General features: G+C 38.2%; 1 protein-coding gene across 2 annotated transcripts; it reads left to right on the plus strand.

Annotated features, from left to right (window-relative positions):
- The first annotated feature begins 788 nt into the window (after positions 1–788).
- elf3.L (E74 like ETS transcription factor 3 L homeolog) lies at positions 789–6,839 on the plus strand. Of its 2 annotated transcripts, none has more exons than XM_018246513.2 (10): positions 789–956; positions 1,748–1,918; positions 2,207–2,437; positions 2,830–2,889; positions 2,983–3,057; positions 3,212–3,298; positions 3,443–3,517; positions 4,232–4,348; positions 4,464–4,659; positions 5,242–6,839. In XM_018246513.2, exons 1-10 carry the CDS (start codon positions 938–940, stop codon positions 5,354–5,356), a joined length of 1,146 nt encoding a protein of 381 aa, XP_018102002.1. In that variant the 5' UTR covers positions 789–937; the 3' UTR covers positions 5,357–6,839. The 2 variants fall into 2 exon arrangements, with proteins under 2 accessions (XP_018102002.1, XP_018102003.1); XM_018246514.2 differs by having other exon boundaries at positions 791–956; positions 4,232–4,339.
- The last annotated feature ends 11,972 nt before the right edge of the window (positions 6,840–18,811 follow it).

Here is an 18,811-nt window from a genome sequence, read left to right on the forward strand (position 1 = left end):
ATTTATTTTTTCATTAAAGGCATCAATAAAGTCATTTGGCTATAATGATCCAGGCTTATTGTTATTATATCCTATGATCTTAGGGGTCCCCAGGGGCAGAAAACATTACATAATTAGCTCTTAATGGGTAGATGCCATCCAGCGAAGAAACCTGGTTGTGATTGCATTGCCAAGCCCGGACTGAAAATCAAAATATGCCCTGGCAAGCACACAGAGGCCCTTAAGGTGGACTTTTGGTGGACCAGAAGTCTGGTGGACCAGAAGTCTGGTCCACCAGACTGCCAGAATCTACAGATTGCTTATCCATGAGCCAGACTTAAATATAAAAAAGTTGGGGAGCCACACAAACATTAAAAAGATCCTAGGGTGTACCCAATAAGGATTTTATTTGGTTACTTGGTAACTGCTTTGTGGATTGACAGACTACAGGTGGGTTTGTTTGGCACTTTACATGGTCTTTATGCCTCCAATGCTTGCTTCCAATTCAGAAATCCAAAAACGAGCACCTGCTTTGAGGCCACTGGTAGCAACAGCCAAGGTGTTGAAAAGCAACATGTTGCTCGTGTTGTAATGTTTTTCTTTGTAAAACTGATCTATGTATAAAAATACACAGATTCTTAGTAACATAAAGCTAAGAAAGAAGATTGCAAATAGCACTGTTCAACCTGGAAGATATGAAATGTTTATGCCTTTGGCTCCTCTAGAAAACATTAAACTACATGCCCTTTTTTCCCAACAGGTCTCAGATAACGTGTGCTATGCAAATTTTCTTACAGCTCCTGAACCCATAGCACGCACCTGGGGAAAGTCCCATTCTTCTGCTATCTATATGGGGAGAGGTGGGGTCAAGTTACAGGCATATTTATAATGAAGTTGCTGCAATATTTAGTTTCATTCTCTTGCTCCCGCTTTCAGATTACCCTGTGGATTATTTCAGATGCTGGGAATGCACACAGGTATAGTAAGAATACAGCATGACAAATATTATTATGGATAATAGAAATGAAATATTTACATTTTAGAAAGTAAGTTTATCGTAATCATACTCAGTGGAGTAATTAATTTGGTCTCCGCTTTGGTTTCCTGCTTTGTCTATGATTTGGATATTCATTTTGAAATTTAAGAAATTATGTATTTATTTTAAAGTTTTTTCATGCTTACATAGTATTCCTTATGGTTGAGATAAAGAAAAGCACATTCTATAAGTTTTATGCATCAAGATTTCTTGCATACTATATTATGTGGGTTTTTGAGGGATATTCAGTCCTTCTATCTGTTGTTGACCTGTCCTGATGAAGCAACAACTTTCCAACTTTCCGCATATTGTAGGCTGTCAGGAGTTGATGTGAGTTATAGTTCTAATACAGCATTTGGGGTTTCAAGTAGACATCCCTGGAGTATCACAACCTTTTGTATCACCTGTAACACACAAGAAATTATAGCCTTTTAAGAAACCTACCTATTGGCTACCTGGGACATTTATGGATGTTACTGTTATTAAATATTAGAATTTCTTTAATCTTTTACTTAAATTAACTGTAGGCATCATTTTATTTTTAAAAGCAGAAATGCATTGTGTTTACATTTTTGATCCTATTGTTTGCACTGTTTTGCTCTTCTTTTACAATTATATTTTTTTGTTGAATTTCTTTTTTCATGGGCTTTTTGTCTAGATACTGTATTTAGCACATTGTGTGTGGGATAAAGTGCAGATAGAGAACTTTATATCCTGTGTTTTTAACCTTAGAGCCAGCAATGGCGGCAGGAAACAGTGAGATCGGCAGCATCTTCAGCACTTACTTTTCTACCATGTACTCAGTGTCTCCAGTGCAACCTGTGACAGACAGTATAATGCCATCCCAGGATAGGGACAAGTTCCTGACATTCGTAACTCCAGACCTTACCAGTGAACTAACAGGTATCAACCTTGAAAAATGTTTGAGGGACAAGTTTAGCTTGAATAACATGAGTGTCTTTTCAACATAAATAACTATGATCCGGGAACAGCTTAAGGTTTCTCTTGCTGGGATACATGTATAGTTGGTCAAAAAATAGACAGACAATGCTTCATGCTAAATTAGAATTTTTACATAATAAAGTGTGTAAGAGGAAGAACAAAAATTAATAAGAAAATGGGCCAATTTAGTAATGATACAATCAAGTCTACAAGGAGTAAACCCCTATCCCTTTGGTTTGATGTTTACAGCTCAGCCTTCTTGGTGGGCTTCTGAAATGCCCGACATTTGGTCCCAACAGCAAGTCATGGACTGGATCAGTTACAATGTGGAGAAAAATAAATGGGATGCCAGTACCATGGATACAAGTCAGTGTGAAATGGATGGACAACGGCTGTGTCAGCTAAGCAAGGAAGACATGACCAGAATATTTGGGGGACTTGGAGACAAACTATATGATCACCTTTGCCAGCTTAGAGAATGTAAGTTTTATATATATATATATATATTATTTCTTGGCAATTAGATTAATTAAATTAAGCTAATTCACTTTTTAACTATTTATAAAGGTGTAAGGCTAACCAACGCGTAGAGATCAACTTTCATAATACAAGCATTTGTGTGTCTATTTAAGTATTGACATTCATCACTCATTTGTTGAAGATTTTTTTACCATTGCCATGAACAAAATATTTTGTTACATTATGTTCTTTAATGAGAATATTTGTTATAATGGAATAATTTAAATCATATCTAATTTTACATTTTGCTCAGGACATTTCCTGGCACCATCTAATAATATGGTGCTTCAACTTACAGTGTAGAAGGTGAATGTATAAATGCAACATAGTGATAACATGTGTGCTCTGCACAGGGCCAAGCTCTTGTGACTCTTCTCCTGGCGAGTATGAACTCAAGTTTCATTTGACAAAAGGTGAGTTATTTACACTGAAAAATGCATGCATTTTCATCACTGGATATGCAAGTTTGCTCTCCCTCACCAGTTCAATTTTATTTGTCATTTCAGATCCTTCTGACTGGGATCTGATATGTGATTTTATAAAAAATGAAGATAATCAGCTCGGGATCAAGAAGGAAATAGGTAAGAAAAACAGGATAAGAACAACTATGATCATAAAAAGGGCATTGCTATCGCCCATACTGCTGAGTTGCACATATTGTCAGAAGGGTTCTACAGAAATCTGGAGGTTTTAGCACATACTATTCTCATTTTAATTACATGAATTACATTTCAGAATATGATGACTTTTCTATAAAGATGACAGACTACGGCTATTACCCTGATCCAATTTCTCCAGCAAGTTCTCGATCATGTGGTTCTGGTAAGTCAGAAATTGAACTATTACAACCAATCTGGAACTTAATTATGATATTTTTTCATCATATTCTGGCTAGCCCTATATTAGTGTACACAATCGATAGAGTGGTGGTAGTTTACTCACCTCTTCTTTCATTTTTGCTATCAGGTATGGAGGCATACAGCCCCCAGACTAGAGACTCTGTGGGAAGCGACCTTGAAGTGGAAGTCAAAAATCCCAGAGGTAAATGGCATCAGATCTCTTATATAAAATTCATGAACATTTTCAAAAATAGGATGATTGAAGAAGACGTGAACAGCCAGACCTTTTCTGCCCCTAGTGTCAGAACCATTTGAACCTCCTAATCCAATTAAAGAGGATATACTTATTCATTGGTCTATTACACTATAGTGACAGTGGTCAAGTAATATCAGCTCTGAACATTGGTTTACCTGATTTAAATATTAAGCTTTGTACATGAAAGATAGAAGTAAAGCTGACCATGGACAAGTTAGCAATGGCTGCCAATTAGGTCACTCATGATCAAGTTTGCAGCTAACTGGACCAAAATAAGCAAGCAATATATAACCAGGGCTCATCCTAATTCTAGGCCCTGCAATCCATCCATTACTTGGCCTGGGGCCAACTTGGTGGCCAAACTGGTTAATAATCTGCTCATTTACGCATATATGGCCATCTTAATGTAGGATCAGACCCTTGGTAAAAAAACACCAACTAAATGGTTATGGTGCAGTAACAGTTTTACAAGCCCACTAATTGCCACAAGGCAATTCCTATTTACATAAAAGAGAAATGTAGGAAGTTTGCATCTACGGTATTAGAATTACCATTATTTGATCTTGATGATATAGGCCATTTATAGGCCTCCTTTATAATGTTATTTCATTGGTCTGTCACACCTCTTTGAGTGCTAACACATTTATCATTTTGTTTCAGATGACTTTTCAAGTTGTAACAAGAATGATGGAGCCCTAAATAAGCGTAGGAGGGGCAGACCACGAAAACTCAACTCAGACAGTCGAGATATCCTGGAATCCAAAAAAAGTAAGAACTGTAGGTATAATTTTATGGATTGCTAATACACAATTACACAGACACATATCCAAAACAATTTAAAGTAAAAAGGAATCCTAGCCTAGGCCTTAGATTAAAGTCTCTCTTCCTTCAGCTGCACGTGGTACTCACCTTTGGGAGTTTATTCGGGACATCCTTCTCCATCCAGACTTGAACCAAGGGCTATTAAAGTGGGAGGACCGATCAGAAGGAGTGTTCAAGTTCCTGCGATCAGAGGCAGTAGCCCAGCTGTGGGGACAGAAGAAGAAAAATTCAAGTATGACATATGAGAAGCTTAGTCGTGCCATGAGGTTAGTGTCACCTAAATGGATAAAGTTCTATAAAGATGACTCTTGCTTCTTTTATTATTCTTTATTATGCTTTACAAAGCTTATACATCATTGACATCACTGCCTACTCAAGTGGAGATTACAGTCTAAGGTCACTATCAGATTCATTCTTACACAACATTTGAGTTTCCTCTGAAGAACAGTCTATTTCATGCTTTCTAAATAAAACCCATGGCATTAGATAAAATATACTTATAAAGAAGTGTCTTTCATCATATCATGTTTTTTTTGGACGTTTGGCATCTACCCAACTTGTCATGTATTTAACAACCTTAGCTAATGCAATATGACCAAAGGGAGTTGCTCCAGTTCCTGCACTAATATTTGGAGCTTTAATGCATGGTTAGTAGCCTGAACCTACATTTTTTTTTTTGCTAAAAGATTTTTAATTCAGTTTATTCTTGTAATCAGTTCAGTTTTAAAAAACAAATATATGAAGCATTTTTCAATGGTGACACATATTAATCTAGTACATATTTAAAAAATGTTTTTGTATAAATCTGCTAGTATCCCCATATCACGTTATGATCTTGTTTTATGCAGGTACTACTACAAGAGAGAAATCCTGGAGCGTGTCGATGGCAGAAGATTGGTATATAAATTCGGGAAGAATGCCAGTGGATGGCGTTTGGGAGATAAGGGGATCATTGGGAGTTAAATCAATGCGCCCACAGATTATGTGGATAGTTCCCAACGCAGACTACTCAGTGTCCTGCGATCAGGATCCTCCTGAGTGAATGTATTCGTCAGACTCCAACCTTTTTTGAAGGACATTGATGTAGCACCATTTTTGCGGTGCCTGTATCTTAAGCTGATATTTTAGCTTCAGTAGGTTGTTGTAAACCAGATTTTGTTCATATTATGTTGATATTAAATCTCTTGTAATGTAAATTTTAGACTGTAATGAAGGAACTACAAACGTCCAAATTATTCATTCAATACAGTATATGAGAGTGCGGGTTATCAGGTTTTTGTAACAAGTGTTGGCAGGGCATTTTTACTATAATACACTTGCAATACTTTATACAATATATGCTTTATAATCATCTAAAAGAACACATTCTGTAACTTGAATGACAAGTGCTGTCTAAATACATAAAAGGACAACATTAAATACACAATATACATGTTTCCAATAGATATATAGGGCCAGATTTAGTTCAGTGAGAGAACTTTTTTGTATAGTTTATAATGTCTAAACTAATTAGTGAGATTCAATTTGACGAGAATGTTCCTTCTAATTCAGTCTCCATTTTTTCCCAAAGACTTCAAAAGAATTTCATTCGATAAACAGTGACAGTTTTATCTCATGGAATTGGTGCTGGCTCCATGGGAAAATCTAGAATTTAATTAGGAATAATTCTTTCTCATCTAATTGAATCTGGCCCTTTATCTGATAAGCCATGAGATAAGGTTTACTCATTACCAGAGTCCAGGTCCAGGAAACCTAATACTGAAAAAAGTATAGCTGGTCACTGGTCATCCTGAAATAAATACTCAAACGCACTATTGTTAGATATAAAGACATTCACCTTTCTCTCCTTGTGTTACAAAGACACCAGAGGTACATTCCTTTCCATTGGAGCCGGGGTATATTTCTTTACCCTTTCTTTCTAACATACATTTATCGTATCTTTTCGTATCTCTTATTAATATAGTCTGATAAATGCAATGGAGGAATCTGCCTCCCACCCTCTAAACACCACTTATCACAATCATATATTGTAAATTCAAGGAGTCACAGACATGTGTAATACCTACCTCCCATTCCAACCAATTAACTTGCTGTTCTAAATTAGACAATTAGATGGTACTGTGAATTTAGTTTTTATGTAAATAGAACATAGATGGTATGTACATATAACATAGAAATACATGTCTATATGGATCATATAGTATCTCAGTTACTTTTTAAAAGCACTTAGTTATAAAAGGTTTTTACAGAATCTCAAAGCATTCCCTTCCCTTGTTTTTTACAGATTTTTCAGCTGGACTGGCAAAATGTATACATTATTTTTTATGTATGTATGTATGTATATTTATTAATATTTTTATAACTGTGTGAGTTGAAATAGATTTTGTGAAATTTCAAAGTTTGTGATATACTGTTCCTGAAAATAAACTACTTATTGGAACACAAAGGATGGGTAATCAGTTTTGATGCACTGCAATTGTGGTTTATTACAATTTTGGTTTGGAGGCTTATGGACAAGCAATGTATTTTGCAGACGAAATCTCAACAATCTATAAACGGCTTGCTGTCATGATAGCAGTATTAATGAATACAGTAAAACTGGCCATGAAAAGATGAAAAGGACAAGGAGAGATTCCATTTATAAATTTGATGGGTTGGGTGTAAGGTCCTAAAAATAAAACTGTGAGGTGGAGTATAAGAAATGTACTGCATCTTTTGAAACTTGAATCATAGTGAAAATGGAGGATCTTGGTCATGAAAATAAGTTGTGATATAAAGATCTACACATTTGTCTATAATCTGTCCTTTATGAGAGATTATTCTGAAAATTCCCATTTGACTTTTTTCACCAGTAGATATATCCAAGGAGACTGTAGCTAATGAGATTGATGTTGCTCTGTCTAGCTCTAGCAGATACACTACGAAGTCTCAAGAAATGGTTGAATGCTTAGGTTAGAAAATACAGTGTTGCTAGTATTAATATTTAAAATACAATCAAGGGCCAATCTGAACATTTAAAAAGGAAAAGCTCTTTATAGACTCTTTCCGTGTGCCCTGTTGATGCTAATACATCTTGTCAAGCATGGGCCTAATATGATAATATAACTTTTGGTTAATTTTAAAACATTCTTGGGAGTTGAAGCATAAATGGAATCCTTATATTAGGGAAGGACTGAAAGGAAGGATTGGTGATGAAAGGTTTAAGCAGGTAGATCAGCATTTCTTTGCCTTTAACTCTCAGTACATTTAGCCAACCATAATTTGTTATGCTTGTATACATTATGAAAGTTCTGTGTACTTGTTATCTTTTACATTAGCCACACTTTTGCATCTTCCTAGTCTCCTGTTTACATAAAAGGTAAAATATACACCTTTTTTAGTTCATCCAGTTATAGTTCATGTATAAGAGATACATAAACCTGAAACTCCAAAACTAATTATACATTTTTACACGGATATACATAATTCCTTTGAAATGAAACCATAACATTCTAACAACCTCTCAACAAGGATTCAATTCAATCTATGGAATCAGGCATGTTTGTGTAAATATATGTTTACTGCAGCCATTCAATACACTGTAATGCTTTCTTCACCAGCACAACTTTGAAAATGACCCATGGGCCTCCCTTAAGATTAGACACTCTCAAAGGATGAGAAGACTGTAAGCTGTTCCTTTTAAAGGAGTGACCAGCATTTGCGTGGCAGAACAAAAGCTACCATGTGATGTAAAGTTACTGTTCAACAAAACCTTTTGGGTGCAAAACAAGTCTAGAATTACTATGTATAGTATTACAACATTATTCTTTGAATATGTCTTTAGAATTTACTGCTTAATACATTTATAAAATAATACATTCATAACAAGATGCATGTAATTACAATCTCATGCCTGGTTTCATTAACAGAAAAATGTCTCCCTGGATAGTTATCCTTTATCTGAGGTTTGTGTCTAATAAACCAAAAACCTCACCCATGTGTTTGTTAGGGAACTTGGGTGACTGCCTGCTGGCAGTGACTAGTAGAGCGTGACAACGAGAAAAATGGTTACCAGGTCACAAAGTCACTCTAATTACTTAGAAAAGCAGTAAAGGATTGTTTGTTTGTTTAAAAGGCATGGCATGGCACAGGTATTCTTGATAACAGGTGTGTCTCTGTAACTGTTAAGTCGTTATAACATGAGATCTCACATTAAGATCTATAAAAAAAAAAAGAAACTGTACAAGAAGGCTGCTCATAAAAATGACCCTAGTCTGGAAAGTGACATTGTAAACGAGAATCGACAGCAGCAATGCAGTAAAATAAGGTCACCGTGAAAAGCAAATGAGTCAAAATGTTCACATAAGTGCTACTGATATTTATACTGATATTTGTGACCAGTGGCAGATTAATACTATGCGAGGCCCCCAGGCTACACTTTCCACAGGGAAATAACATTTGCATTATTCTTACTCCAGTAGAGAGTAAAAGCTAATTCTTATTAATTAGTAGTGACTGCAAGTAGTAGAATGGCCTTATGCAAATATGCACTTATTAGGAAGGCATGAAGTAAGAGCTGCAGGGGTGCTTCTTAAATGGACAAAGGAATATTTGGCCAGAGCCCACCAAGAAAGGGGATCTACAAGCTTTACATCTTCAATACTTTGAAAAACTATTAATGCCAAAAAAGTGTACGTTTTATTTGCCCGAACGGTGGATTTGATACCTCAGACCTCATGTTATTCATTAAAGTCTATGGAAAAAATTCAAGACGCAATAAAAAGCCAGTGAAAAAGAAAATAAGTGGGAAAAAACACAGTGAAACCCAATATTTTCCCTTAGTACTTAGGTACACGATTGCAGTGATGTCTGGTGATGTGTAGTGTATTTTGTCGCTGTTCTTTTACACAGCATGATAAATAGTCTTCTAAGTACCCTAACCCATAAAAGCAAAGCCTCCGTTTTACATTTTAAGCTAGATATCGTTTTAATCACTACCAAGTTCATATTTGTTACCTAAATGAATCCCTCTGTTTTAGGAACTAAGTATATTCACGGGCATTTATAATTATATTATAGAAGGCTTTATTCTCTTTTAGAGCAAAAATAAATTCCCATAGCTAATTCTAGGGCTTTACGTGTGAGGCCTTCATTAATGTAGTCTTTACATGGCAATTATTTTGGTACAGGGGACAGAGTAATGTGTGCAGAGTAATGTTAACACCTTTTATAATAGGGTTGTTTTTCAGTCTCACTGAGGCAGAGTTTCGCCTACCTGTCAGACAGGTGTGCCTGGCTTCATTCCAGTATCTCAAGTTACCTGAGTCATTTACGGTAAGAGAGGATGTGAAAGGAGGGGGAGGGGAGAGAAAGGCAGGGTGCTGAAGACTGTCCTTCTAACTGAAAATGCAAATAGCAGAGAATTGTTTATCGCTCACCAAGAGGAAGTTTGCCATTAAGGTCATCGGCTTTTAGAAAACAAGAATGGGAGAGGTTGTTGCTTGTGGGGGAAAAAAGAGATGGAGGAGAAATATTAATAGACAGAGAGATAATTTAAGATAAAATGCGTCCAGTTACACCACAATATTTATATAATAGAGCATTTTTAATTTACCCAATATTTCTTAATTTTTCCTTCCCACAACCACCAATCTGATAAACCATTTTGCAAGAAACCAGCAAGGAGTCATTGCCTGATGTCGCTGGGGGGGTGTGACTGGCCAAAAGTGATTGGTAATGGTGAAGCAGTATTGGAAAATAGGTGATATTTCTCTCCATCACAAAAAGTTCATACAGTTGTAACACGGTTTTGGGCTATCCAGGCCAATGGGGTTGACATCCAGCTAGTATAATAGAGCATGGGTTACACTGGACTCAATTAAGGCAGGGCCTTCGCAAAAGAATTGAAGGTGCTGTGTAGTGCAACTACAGCTCCCACAGGCTACTGTACTTTAACCAATAAAGAAATGGGCGCCTGGAGGTTCTTGCAGTCAAACGGAAAAACCTTTTATTTGTTAGAGACAAATGATTCACAGGTTACTTACATCAGTAAAGAGGCATTTACAGAATATATAGGCACACAGCTCATACATTATATCAGAAGTAGATGCAGGTGCATTCCCTGAGGATGTAGTCAAGGCAGTACAACGTCCCTCTAGGCAGAAATACCTCACACGTGGTCATGATCTCACCCAGTGGAGTAGTCAGGGAGGAGGACCTAAAGCCTGACACCCTATCCACTGTGGTCCCTTCATTGTAGGCAAATCTTACAGCCTGGGAAGCTACTCCCTGCTACACCTCCTTGATGTAGCACAAATCTGCTCCTTCTATCTTCCCTCCAGGGGCGTAACTACAGAGGAAGCAGACCATGCGGCTGCAGGGGGGCCAGGAGATATAGGGGCCCAATATGACCCTAATTATCATCATCATCATTTATTTATATAGCGCTGTCAAGATACGCAGTGCTTTACTGCAGTTATAGCAAACAGGGAATAAATGGTGGATAACAGACAAGGATTACAGAGTACAATAGGGTTTACAAACTAAAAGGTTAGGGTACAATTGAGACATTAGGATTGTATAAACACTTTGTCATTTTTGATACAGCGATGATTAATTAAGGTACATCGAATAGGCCTCTTTAAAATTATAATTACTATATAATTTCAATTTAAAAGTGCTGTTTAACATATAGACACCTTCAAATTAACTTTTAGTATGATATAGAGAGTGATAACCTGAGACAATTTGCAATTGGTTTTCATTTTTTATTATTTGTGTTTTTTGAGTTATCTAGCTTTTTATTCAGCAGCTCTCCAGCTTGCAGTTTCAGCAGCCAGGTTGCTAGGGTCCAAATTAGCCTAGCAACCATGCACTGATTTGAATAAGAGACTGGAAATAGGGGACGAAATAGAAAGATGAGTAATAAAAAGTAGCAATAACAATAAAAGTATAGCTTTACAGAGCATTTGTTTTTAGATGGGGTCAGTGACCTCCGGTTGAAAGCTGAGAAGAATCCAAAGAAAGATTGAAATAACTAAAAAAATAACTAACCAATTGAAAAGTTACTTAGAATGTGCCATTCTATAAAATATTAAAAGTTAATTTAAAGGTGAACCATCCCTTTAAAGTGGCCATACACAGGCAGATTAAAGATGCTGATATCTGCCCTTTAGACCGGTTCAGCAGTTTATCTGCCTGTGTGTAGAGGCTTCTGACGGGTCTCCCTGATTGATATCAGGACAAAAACGGCCTGATATCGATCAGGCAGGTTTAATTTTTCCTCAGATAATTGATGGGGTCCTACGACCCGTCTGCACCAATTTCCTTTGTTGTAATCCAATAGTTTGTCCCTAAGGCTGAACAATCGAATTAACATGATATCACCATGCCTTTGGTGGGCAAATCGGGTTAAGATCTGCTCGTTTGGTAACCTTGCCAAACGAATGGATAGTATTGTGTATGGCCACCTTTAGTTTTCTCTTTGGCTGGTCAACTCAGCTGTCAGTTAAGGCGCCACACAGTGGCAACTGTAATCCACTTCAGTCTCACATGAATGACTTGAACACAGGAGGCCTCATTTACTGAGTGTGGTGCAGAATGCAACATGCAAAAAAAAAGAGTACGTTTACAGGGTGAGAAGGAACCCAGTACTTACCTTCTGCCATTTCTATAAAGAGTTTAGGCATATGTGACACAAGGCATTTTCTCTGCTGGAAGAAATATGCTGACACAGAACATGCCAATCTGCTCCTACAGTCCTGTGGTCAAGGTGTCTCTCCCACCACATGGGGTGGATTTCAGTCCAAATACACTCAAAACACTGTAGACAGAAGGACGGAAGTCTTGCTAAAATGGACACTTTGTATGTATCTAAATTGTTCTCCTGGAAGGATCAGGGCTGCCAAATGGGCCACTATCAGCAATTATACATTTTGAATGAATTATTAACCAGAAATTGAGCTTAATGTTCACCTTGAAAAATTTTGCAGCTTTTATGACTTTTACTTTTTGGAATTATTGCTAAATAATGCATAAAAATTTTGAGGAAGGGGCAAAAATTAAATTTTTAATATATAAACTGAAGACTATCTAGGCCTCACACAGAGAGGGATGCTATCCTGGTAGGGTCATAGCAATAGCGCGCCGGGCCACCCCACCAGCAAAATATTCGGAGGACAAACCCCGCTGCTCACTGGGGCACAAGCACGTCAATTTAAAGAAAAAAGAAAGCAGCATGGAGGGGGATTTCAATACTATAGAGGAAACAGACCCTGCGGTCTGGGCCCCCCCTTTTCCCGAGGTGAGGCCTGCTTCCTCTATAGTTACGCCAGTATATCCAGGCTTTTCCTCAGTGGTGGAACTACCTGGGGTGTGGGGGGTGCAGTAATATATGGAAGTGCTGATTACAGATTTAGGAAATTTTGATTTAGGCTATGTTACTAGTTCTTAATGTGGAGTTATGAATTTGGTAAGATAACATAAAGAGCTCTGAATTAATTTGTTATTAAAGGAACAGTTTAGTGTAAAAATAAAAACTGGGTAAATAGGCTGTGCAAAATAAAAAATGTTTCTAATATAGTTAGTCAGCCAAAAATGTAATTCATAAAGGCTGGAGTGACTAGAAGTCTAATATAACAAAACAGAACACTACTTCCTGCTTTTCAGCTCTCTAACTCAGAGTTAGTCAGCGACTTGACGGGGGACAACATGGGACATAACTGTTCAGTGAGTTTGCAAATGATCCTTAGCATTCAGCTCAGATTCAAAAGCAAAAGTTATGACCCATGTTCCCCCCCCCTCAAGTCACTGATTGGTTACTGCCTGATATCCAATCAGTGGAAACCAAGAGAGCCGCAAAGCAGTAAGTCGTTCTGTTACATTTTTGGCTATCTAACTATATTAGAAACATTTTTTATTTTGCACAGCCTATCTATTTACCCAGTTATTATTTTTATACTGAACAATTCCTTTAAGCTATTGCAGTGCAGGCTACACTACATGCTAGCCACCATTCTGTTATCCTAAGGAATGCCCCCAGACTGGTGTTACCGCCTTTGTTGGACAAGTTGCTCTATTACAGAAACCAAGCACCGCAGGGTACTATGCAAAACATGACAATGACCTGGGTCATGTGTCACATAAGAAATTCATCTACACAAGCTACATAAGCTCTCATATAGTGGATTTTGTAACAGTATATATACAGTATATAATATTAACATTGCTAAAAATCCATGAGGTATTTCAGCTTCTTGTGAAATATTTTATTGCATCTATGATTCAGTGCTCAGTCAGACCTGTATCAAAGAATTAGGCCCCTATTTTGAGCCAAAAGGTTTATGCATAAAAAGTTAAACAAAAAAAAAGTTAAAAGAGTGATAGTGTCAGGGGGCCTAGCGGCTCCCAAAGGGAGTAGTCCGGACCAAGGTGGAAGTCAGGAACCAGAGTCTAAGATCGAGGTATCCGAGGGGTTAAACAAGAGAATAATCAGGTCACAGGCAAAGTTCTTAAGGCAGGCAGCGAAGGGTCAAAGTCCAGGACAAGCCGGGATCAAGATCAGGAATCAAAACAGGAAACTTCACAGTAAAACACCCAGGTACAATGCAGGAATTGAAACCTATAATTGGGCAGCGTCTCAGCGTCCAGGGCGCCCTTTTATTAGGAATTTGGTGCCAACCGGTGACATCATTGCGTCTGCGTCATTACGTTGGCGTCCGCTTCATCATTGGCGCCCAGGCGTCCACGTCCCATCGCCCACGAGGCCTGCATGGGTGCCGCCATCTTGGTGCTTCCGCCTCCGGATGAAGACGCGCCGATTAACGCTCCCGGCGGCCTTAATCAATTAATCACTCTATATACGTATAATGTTATTAAATAGCCAATGGATCCATGTGCTCCTTAAACCAGGTTATATGTCTTTTCGAGTTGGTCTTTAGATTCCCATCAGTCTCAGGGGACAGGCCCTTAGCCCCAGGGGAAAAGTGTCCCTGATTACACAGAATGCTACTATGCAGTAAGACTTTTTATACTATGGCCGAAAGGCAAAGAAGTTAGGGACAGCCATATGGGGTTTACCTTGATGTGGTATGGTGGCTTTTTTAACTTTATGATCATAACTTTGTAACTAAAAACCCCTGTTTTGTAAACTTTTGAGACAGGGGACTAGGGAATGTGCATTAAAACTAGCACTTCCATTATATTATTACTTAGCCTTTAGAGTGCTTCCACGCCCCCTATTTTGTACATTGAAAAGTGTCCCGGTCCAGATATTCTAGAATATTTTCTGTTTCTTATTAAATGGAAATTTGTAACTATGACCTTGATGAGGTGGTCAATGGAGGAGTGGTCAAAAAGTAGTCATGGCCTTTATAAAAATTTGCAAGACACTCTTTTCATGCTGGACTTTCATATTCCTGGATTTCACTGTGGGTTATGTAGTTCCTGCATGCTGTCTGTAAGCTGTGGAGAAGTTGTCAACCCAGTTATTGAATTGGAGAGGGTCCAGAGAAGGGCAACTAACACTGGCCAAATTGGGGTCGTTTACACTGGAGAAGGAATATGCTTTACACTTGAGGGGGGATATGATAACTATGTATAAATATTTAAGGGGATCATATAATGTCTCTCTAATGATTTATTTACCAGTAGGTCCTTCCAGCTGACAAGAGGGGACCCATCTGTTTAGATGAAAGGAGGTTCCATCAAAATATTCAGAAGGGTTTTTTTACAGTGAGAATTGTGAAGATGTCGAATTTTCTCCCTGAATCAGATGTACAGGCTGATACTTTAGAAAAGGGGCTGGACGACGTTTTAGAAAAGGAGAGAATACAGGGTTATGAAAGAAATCACGTAGTACAAGTTGAGGCTTCAGAAGGGTTTTTTTTGCCTTCCTTCAACTAGCAGCTAGGCAGGTTATATACATTAAAGGTTGAACTTGATGGATGGTATAAGGGAGTAATTTATTATAATCCGTAATTATGTAGAATTTTTGTTCTGACTTTTCCCTAATCACTTGATTTTCTTGGGTTTTTGCCCAGAAAACCCCAAATTTATGGAATTATCAGGCTAAACCCAGCGCAAACCATGATATCTTCAAATTAGGATAGGGACATCTCCCACCGAATTGAACATGACCTCGACAGGTCTAAAACGCCGGATTTTCTTATTCAGGCTTTTTTGCAGCATCAGGATATAATAAATCTTGAAAAATTTGAGTTTTAGTAATCAAACCAACTAAATTTATGATATTTTAGGGCTCATATTTTAAAGTTTTCTTTTAACACATTTCTCCTGTAATTGTACCCAATGGATTCAAATATTTAATGTGAAATGGATGCAATAGCATTTTTAGATTCTGTCATTTCTGTCGCTCTGCTTCAAAATTATGCCTGCTCTAGATTCCTTAAGAGCATGTTAAGCTAAGTGGCAAATGAGATTCAATGTTGATAAATGTAAAATCATGCACCTGGGATGTAAAAATATCCAAGCCATTTATACCCTTAATGGTACTGCACTAGGCAAATCCATTATGGAAAAGGACCTTGGAGTCCTTATAGATGATAAACTTGGCTGTAGCAAGCAATGCGAGTCAGCAGCATCAAGGGCAAATAAGGTCTTGAGCTGTATTAAAAGGGGCATAGAGTCACGGAAGGAGGGGGTCATTCTTCCACTGTATAGAGCACTTGTAAGGCCCCATCTAGAATATGCCGTACAGTTTTGGTCTCCATCACTCAAACAGGACATTATTGTATTAGAGAGGGTACAGAGAAGGGCAACTAAGCTGGTGAAAGGTATGGAAAATCTTAGCTATGAGGAAAGACTGGCCAAATTGGGGATGTTCACGCTGGAGAAGAGGTGCATGTAAAATCATGCACCTGGGATGTAAAAATATCCAAGCCACTTATACCCTTAATGGTACTGCACTAGGCAAATCCATTATGGAAAAGGACCTTGGAGTCCTTATAGATGATAAACTTGGCTGTAGCAAGCAATGCCAGTCAGCAGCATCAAGGGCAAATAAGGTCTTGAGCTGTATTAAATGGGGCATAGAGTCACGGGAGGAGGGGGTCATTCTTCCACTGTATAGAGCACTTGTAAGGCCCCATCTAGAATATTCCGTACAGTTTTGGTCTCCATCACTCAAACAGGACATTATTGTATTAGAGAGGGTACAGAGAAGGGCAACAAAGCTGGTGAAAGGTATGGAAAATCTTAGCTATGAGGAAAGACTGGCCAAATTGGGGATGTTCACGCTGGAGAAGAGGCAATTAAGGGGTGATGTGATAACTATGTATAAATATATAATGGGATAATATAATAATCTCTTTAATGCTATATTTACCAGTAGGTCTTTTCAGCTGACATGAGGTCACCCATTCCGATTAGAAGAAAAGAGGTTCCGCCTAAATATTCGGAAGTGGTTTTTTACAGTGAGAGCTGTGAAGATGTGGAATTCTCTACCTGAATCAGTTTTACAGGCTGATACATTAGAAAGCTTTAAGAAGGGGTTGGATGGCTTTTTAGCAAGTGAGGGAATACAGGGTTATGGAAGACAGCTCATAGTACAAGTTGATCCAAGGACTTTTGGAGTCAGGAAGGAATTTTTTCCCCCTCTGAGGCAAATTGTTGAGGCTTCAGATGGGGGTTTTGCCTTCCTCTGGATCAACTGGCAGTTAGGCATAAAAAAAAAAAGGTTGGCATAAACTTGACTCGGAAGTCTTTTTGAGCAATTTAGATCTCCCTAAATTGAATCAACAGGACTTAGATGCTTTGAATGCGGAGATAACATCAGATGAGGTGGAGTGGGCTATCAAACACATGAAACTTAAATCAAGCCCGGGACCTGATGGGTTTCCTCTATTGTATTATAAACAATTTGCTACATTGCTTGTACCCCACCTGACCGCAGTTTTCAATGAAATACTAGAGGGCCACTCTATCCCATCTGATATGCTAGAAGCTACGATTTGTTTATTACCTAAACCTAATAAAGACCATACTGACCCGCAAAACTATAGGTCAATTTCCATAATTAACGTCGACATGCGATTATTGGCTAAGGTGATGGCTAATCGTCTGAACAATTACATGCCTAAACTAGTTCACCCCGACCAGTCTGGTTTTATCTTGCAGAGACAGACCTCAGACAACATTAGAAGACTCATTACCACAATAGATTATGCTAATGCCCAGACTTTACAATGTATAATCTTACTACTGGACCTGAAGAAAGCTTTCGATTCGGTAAATTGGTCACACATCTATCATGTCTTTCGACTGTTCGGCATTAAGGGTAATTTTATTAACATGATCAGGGTCCTTTATTCCACTCCCACAGCGAAAATTAAGTGCATGGGTCTCCTTTCTTCCACTTTTCCGATCTTGCGAGGTACGCGCCAGGGTTGTCCCCTTTCCCCGTTGATATTTGCTCTAGCAGTAGAGCCGCTAGCCCAGTTGATTAGACAGGACCGAAATATTGGGGGTGTTAGAATAAAGGATGTGGAATTTAAAGTTAGCCTCTATGCGGATGATATTTGCCTTACGATTACCAAACCCCAAACTTCTCTACCCAACTTGTTTCTACTACTGGACAAATTTTCTTGCGTATCAGGTTTGACTGTGAACATTTCTAAATCCCAGGCGTTACCTTTAAATACCCCTAAACATGTAATTAAACTGTTGGAACTTAATTTCCCATTTGTCTGGAGACATTCCTTCATTGAGTACTTGGGGGTTAATATTACTCCGGTATATACGTCTCTTTACAAATGTAATTATCCCAACCTAATTAAGAAATTGGCAAAGGACCTTGAAGAGTGGTCCAGGTACGCTATATCGTGGTTTGGGAGAATCCACTCAGTAAAAATGACCTTAGTACCTAGAATTTTGTATCGGTTTCGTACGTTGCCGGTGACGATTAAGATAAAAGATATTACTTACCTTCAAACTAAAATTAACAGATTCATTTGGGCCCATAAACCACCACGTATAAATAAGAGAACTATGCACAGGCCTCCATTACAAGGGGGTCTGGGTTTGCCTAATTTATTGTTGTACTATAAGGCTGCGAGGATCTCCCAGACCACACAATGGCATCTACCGCCTCATGAGAATAGATGGGTCCAGTTGGAGACGCTTTTAGCACATCCCACGGACCTGTCATTTTATTTGTGGGCGGATAAAACACACATTAAGTCTGTCCCCGTGATTAGCTCTGTTCTGAAACACACCATTTGGACATGGCATGACAGCCGAGGGAAATTTCAACCGGCCGGATCTCATAGTATTCTCACTCCATTACACAATAACCCGCTTTTTCTCCCTGGCTATGCTACTCCGGCGTTTCAATGGTGGAAAGCAAATGGCGTCCATAGAATACAAGATATGTTACTGACTATGGGTGTTAAATCATTTCAGTATTTACAATTTGTAAAATCT

This window comes from Xenopus laevis, chromosome 2L (assembly GCF_017654675.1).
Source record: "Xenopus laevis strain J_2021 chromosome 2L, Xenopus_laevis_v10.1, whole genome shotgun sequence".
In the NCBI taxonomy this organism is placed as follows: Eukaryota; Metazoa; Chordata; class Amphibia; order Anura; family Pipidae; genus Xenopus; species Xenopus laevis.